At 51.0% G+C, this 5,577-nt stretch overlaps 1 protein-coding gene across 1 annotated transcript in view; it reads left to right on the forward strand.

Moving 5' to 3' along the window:
• The first annotated feature begins 396 nt into the window (after positions 1-396).
• Positions 397-5,577, forward strand: part of DBH (dopamine beta-hydroxylase) — an 11,474-nt gene continuing 6,293 nt past the window's right edge. Inside the window, exons 1-5 of the mRNA XM_003211322.3 lie at positions 397-800; positions 2,571-2,717; positions 3,480-3,737; positions 4,550-4,726; positions 5,162-5,264. Of these exons, the coding sequence (XP_003211370.2) occupies positions 420-800; positions 2,571-2,717; positions 3,480-3,737; positions 4,550-4,726; positions 5,162-5,264 (1,066 nt within the window). The 5' untranslated portion in view covers positions 397-419. The remainder of the gene's footprint in view (positions 801-2,570; positions 2,718-3,479; positions 3,738-4,549; positions 4,727-5,161; positions 5,265-5,577) is intronic.

A 5,577-nucleotide genomic window follows, 5' to 3' on the forward strand; every position in this document is an offset into this window, starting at 1 on the left:
GAGTCCAAATCAAGGCAGAGCTTGAGGTGGTTCATGTGGAAAAATTAATAACCTAAGGAGAAGCAAGAAATGGGGCACAAAAAGTATCCTTAAGCAAAGAAGCAACAAAGATAGAGCCACGCTGGGGTGGAGGCAGAACGTGTTCCTGCAGCGAGCAGCCTGCAAGTGAGCAGCACTTCTCAGCCACTAAGGATGATTTAGGAGCGAATAACATCAGCCCAGTCGAGTTCAATTGCTATTGATAATGTCCATGTGCAATTAGGGCCAATTAGAGGGAGGCAGAGAATGACAAGTGTTTGGCCAGGAGGTGGGGGGCGGGAGTATATTGGGGGGGTCAATATCACAATCCAATTTTCCCACAACCAAATGCAATTAAAGGATAGCACTTACCCAGCTCACCCAGGAGGGCCAGCACATAAATGGCAAAAGCCAGGAGGGTGGGTGCCATCCTGCCCAGCATGCAGACCCATGGCAGCACGCCGTGTCCCTGCCCCAGCTTCAGGCTGCGGGAGCTGGCATCCATGTACTTCACCATGGTGGCTGTGTTCCTGGTCATCCTGGTGGTGGCCTTGCAGGGCTTGGTTCCCCGTGGCACTTATTTCCCCTACAAGGTGCCCCTCGATCCCCAGGGGCTGCTGGAGCTCTCATGGAACGTCAGCTACCCTGAGCAAGCTGTGTATTTCCAGATCCTCATCAGGAAGCTCAAGTTTGGGCTCCTCTTTGGGATGTCGGACCGGGGTGAGTTCGAGAACGCAGACCTGGCCGTGCTCTGGAATGATGGTCACAGTTCATATTTTGGGGTGAGTTGTGTGTTTTTGTGGCTGTGTTTGGGGTCACTGCCTGATGGGTGAATCTGACCGCCGTGAGTTTGGAGGATTGGGCACAGGGCATTGCACCAGGTCCAGGTGGTGCAGAGGGGCTGCGGAGTTTCTGATCCAGACATTGATGCTATGGGTTTGGTATAGGATCTGAAATGCGAAGAGGAAGGGATAAATACAACAGCACATCAGCGTGGCTAACAGTGCCAAGCCCTGAGTGTCTGCTGCATCTGCAGGATCTCCAACAGGTGGTTGCAGGGAGCAGCTCTGCCACACACACACATGCAGGAGGCACCCACAGCTCGGTTCATCGCGCGCTGCTGCCAGCAACATTAAAAATTAACTTGCAGCTCCCATTACTGACTTTGAGAAAGTGCAAAAGTTATCGAGCAGAAAGCCTGCTCCTGCCAGCGCCAATAAGCCGGCTGCAGCTCACGTCTGCAGCTACAGCAAAGATCAACAGGACGCAGGAAAACACAACCTGACGGCTGACTGCCAGCAGCGCGGCGTTATCAGAAATTAAACATGCACAAGTATTTGGGCAGCTTGTAAATCCTGAAGGGAGCAGAATGGGAGGGAGACAACTCATTTCTAGTTTTGCTCTTTGTTTCTGCTGCTGCAGATCGCTGCCCTTTCCTACGCTGCCCATTGTAGCCTCTTGGGTGGTTGGTCTTTCTGCTACAATAACTAACCCTGTGCTCACCCTATCCCCAAACCACCCCAGCCAGGCACGTTGCAATTGTGCTTTGCTGCAGAATGCAATTCATATTTTTTCCCCACGTGAGGCTTTCCAGTATGTTAAATTTTACCTCTCTGCTTGCTTGAAATTAGCCATAAAACATATTCTTTTGCAATCAGCCGCGATGTGATCTGCAGCGCAATGAAAGGATAAAAGGGAGGGCTGATTATCTGTGCTGTTTTCCTGCTAATTACCCACCATTCAGGATGTGGGATGACCTGAGCGCTACAGTATTTCACAGCACTGTGTTAAAAAACCATAAAGAATAATTCCTAATCTCGCTGAATGAGCACCATGCAGCATTTGGGCTTTCACTTCGTGCCACACAGCATCCTGCCAGGAGGTTTCTATAACCTCTCCAGCCCCAGTGTTCTCCCTCCCAGCAGCTTTTCTGCTGGATGTCAGCTGTTAAAAGATCCAAATTTGCTCAGCCCCCCCATGTACTACAAGATTAATTTGTACAATATGCTCCTATGAAAACAAATGTCAAGCTAGCTTCATGGAGCTGATTTTACTCTCCCCCTCTAAGGACAATATGTTCTCAAAATACCACTCTATACTTTTGGCTGAAATGGTGCCAAGATGCTTTATTCTCTTTCTTCTGTTTCTTCCCCCAAGATAAGAGAAGCGGTGCCACTCACAGTGGTGCAGCGAGGTACTTTTTGGAGGCTTTTTCTTGGCAAACAAAAGCCATCAACAGGAGACGCAAAAGATCGAGATAATAACACTGCTCAAATCCAAATTAGAAGGATTTGTACTCCCAACCCTCAGTCTTTCAGCATAGGAGCACCATACTGCTTTGCTTCTCGGTGTGGCTTTGTCACCACCATTAACCAGGTTAAAGAGGAGTGAGCCAAAGGAGGGTGACCCAGAGAGGGATGATTCAAAGGAGGTGATCCAAAGAGGGGTCACCCACTGAGGGACCTTATGACCACTGGTGGTCCCCACCCTGAGCCCTAGGGCCACAAAAGACCTGCTGCCTCCCCTCTTACTGGGTGCTCTCCCCCCCACAGGATGCCTGGAGTGATGCCCATGGGCAGCTGCACATGGATTCCCAGCAGGACTACCAGCTGCTTGGGGCTCAGAAGGCCCCCGAGGGACTGTACCTTCTCTTCAGAAGAGCCTTCAGCACCTGTGACCCCAAGGACTACCTTATAGAGGTACAGCATCACCCTCTGCCCGCTGCAGCACACTTGGCCCCATCCCAACCCCCATAGCATCAAGCAGAGCTCCAACCTCTGACCTCACCACTGTTATGTTTTGTGGGCAGCATCAGGTGTTTGTGCTGCTTAGAGCAGAAAGGAAGCATGCTACAGATGTCATGAGCAACGTTTGGCACAGTCTGTTTACAACCACTTATAAACCTCTATAACGTGTAGATTTTAGCTTGTTTGCATCACCCGCTCCTGCTGAGCAAGTGTTAGGTCTATATAAATCCCTTCCTGTATCACTTGGATTTGTAGTCTGCAGCCAAGCGTTACACTGAGATGTTGCTCAGCGGGAGGCAAACAGGAGGCTGCAATAGGAGCTGAGCAAAGGTGCAGCAAACAGAGCTCCCTGGGTCCAGCAGCACCTCCTCAGCCTGCAATACTTTCAGCAGAGCCCCTCACTGTTCACTCATAGATCATAGAACAACATGGGTTGGAAGAGATCTTAAATGTCATCCACATCCAATCTCACTGTTGTGGACAGGCTTACCCTCCAGCCAATCTGGCCTTGGATGTCTCCAAGGATGGGGCATCCACAACTACTTTGGGCAATGTAGCTCACTAGAAGGATTGGGACAAAGGGAGGCCCTGTGGGAGATGTTCCATTTCTCCTGCTCCTGGCTCACCCAGGACTCACGCCTCCAGCATCGATACCAAATATCCACACAATTACCACTCTGCATGCAAAATCACCTAACTTTGCTTTTGCTTCAGGATGGCACCGTGCACCTTATCTATGGGATCCTGGAGAACCCCGTCCATTCCCTCCGTGCCATCAATATCTCTACCATGTACAGAGGGCTGCAAAGAGTGCAGCTGCTGAAGCCCAACATCACCATCCCTGAGCTGCCCAACAATGTGAAGACCATGGAGATAACGACCCCCAATATTGTTATTCCCAGCCAGGAGACGACCTACTGGTGTTACATTGCAAAGCTGCCAGACAGCTTTGCCAAACATCATATTGTCATGGTAAGAGGCAGATCAGTTGCATTCACATACCTTTAAGGCATACTGCAAAGCCCACTACTTCCCTGACTTTCCACTGGGAGAATTTCGGACCCAAACAAATTCCTTACAGCAAAACAATTGGGCATAGGTGTACTGTGGGGGGTGGGCACCCAGCAAGCAGAAGGGAAGCCTGACGCGAGCTGCAGCGAGAGCACAGGGATTTATAGGGGAAAGATGGCTCTGCAATGGAAAGCTTAGAAGGAGGATTTTCTCTCCAACAGATGGTGGGAAATGAATCATCTGTGTGTAAGTAAAAAGTGCGTAACTCCTGATACCTTCCCGCTGCTGCAGATCGGTTTTGCAGCTGGCGATTTTGGCCAGAGCCATTCAGCAGCCTTTCTACCCCGAATCCACCTCTTTGTGCCCTGAGCAGCTGCTGGCCAGGAATGGAGCCCAGAAGCCCTGCAGGCAGTAGAGCCAGGACCCTCTTTGTGGAAAACCGAATCCCTCTCAGCCTAGCAAAACTGGCAAAGGACTTGGTCAGCACAAAGCAGAGCAAGCTCTGCTGCTCATCCAGTGCACCCCTCTGCAGGGAAGGTACAAGGTGTTTCTCCAGGAGCTCTGATGGACTGGTCCTATAGCCAGCCAAGAGCTCTTGGTCTTTGGTCCCTCATGCCCAGAGCATGAACATCCCCTGGCATGGTAATACTCAATAGAACGTAGCCATGGTGGGCTCTGTGTGGGGCATGCACGAACTACACAACCAGGACCAGGGATGGGTTCTCAGAAATGATCCTAATGTGCTTCCCTCCTTCTCGGATGCCACTTTGCAGTATGAGCCAGTGATCACAGCGGGCAATGAAGCTCTGGTTCACCACATGGAAATCTTCCAGTGCACAGCCGAGTTTGACAGCATCCCCCAATACAACGATCTGTGTGACTCCAAGATGAAGCCAGAGCGACTCAACTACTGCAGGCATGTGCTTGCAGCATGGGCCATGGGAGCTCAGGTGGGTGCAAGTTGGGATCCATCATCACTCCTTGGGACCTTTCCTGCCATCTCCCAACTGTTTCAGGCCCATTTCATGGGAACGAGCATCCCTGCATGGGCTGCCCCAAACCCAGTTGGGATTTGGGTTCAGCTTAGCACTCTATCCTCCTCCAGGATACTTTTGCATTTCCTCCTCACTTCAGCCCACCTCCTCAGCTCCTCAGATCAGTATGATTCCCCCCTCCTCAGTGATTATGCCATCACATGTTCAAGGCAAGAAATCTTTAGTTGCAAGAGCAGCTCTACATCAAGCACAACAGAGGACACAAGTCACGTCCCCCAGCCCACAGCAGGGCTCAGGATTACACCCGTACATTCCTCTCCTTGGTCATTTCAGCTTAGTTTCCATAAAAACCACCCCATCACTCCCTTAATGCCCTCCCTCTCTTTCCAGGCTTTCTACTACCCCAAAGAAGCAGGGCTTGCCTTTGGTGGTCCGGACTCCTCCAGATATTTGCGCCTTGAGGTTCACTACCACAATCCGCTGTTATTCAAAGGTGAGTGGGGGCATGGAGATACCCAGTGAGACACGGGAGAGCTGGGTTAGTGCCAGGGATTGTCAGGGAACAGACACCACTCGATCCGCCCTCAAGCATGCAGACAAGAAAGATGCTCAACACCTTTATTTAGGGGGGCTGCTATGGGATGCCCCCCATCTTCTGTGCAGGGTGGTGGTGGGGGGATTTGAGCTCAGAGCCAACAGTGATACCAAAGTCAACAGGGAGACAGCACCAGCCTGGCTAGGGATGGGGGAATTCGGATGGTTTTACTGGTATTCCTGCTTTGATAACGTTGTCAGGAGACACATTA

This window comes from Meleagris gallopavo, chromosome 19 (assembly GCF_000146605.3).
Source record: "Meleagris gallopavo isolate NT-WF06-2002-E0010 breed Aviagen turkey brand Nicholas breeding stock chromosome 19, Turkey_5.1, whole genome shotgun sequence".
Classification (NCBI taxonomy): Eukaryota; Metazoa; Chordata; class Aves; order Galliformes; family Phasianidae; genus Meleagris; species Meleagris gallopavo.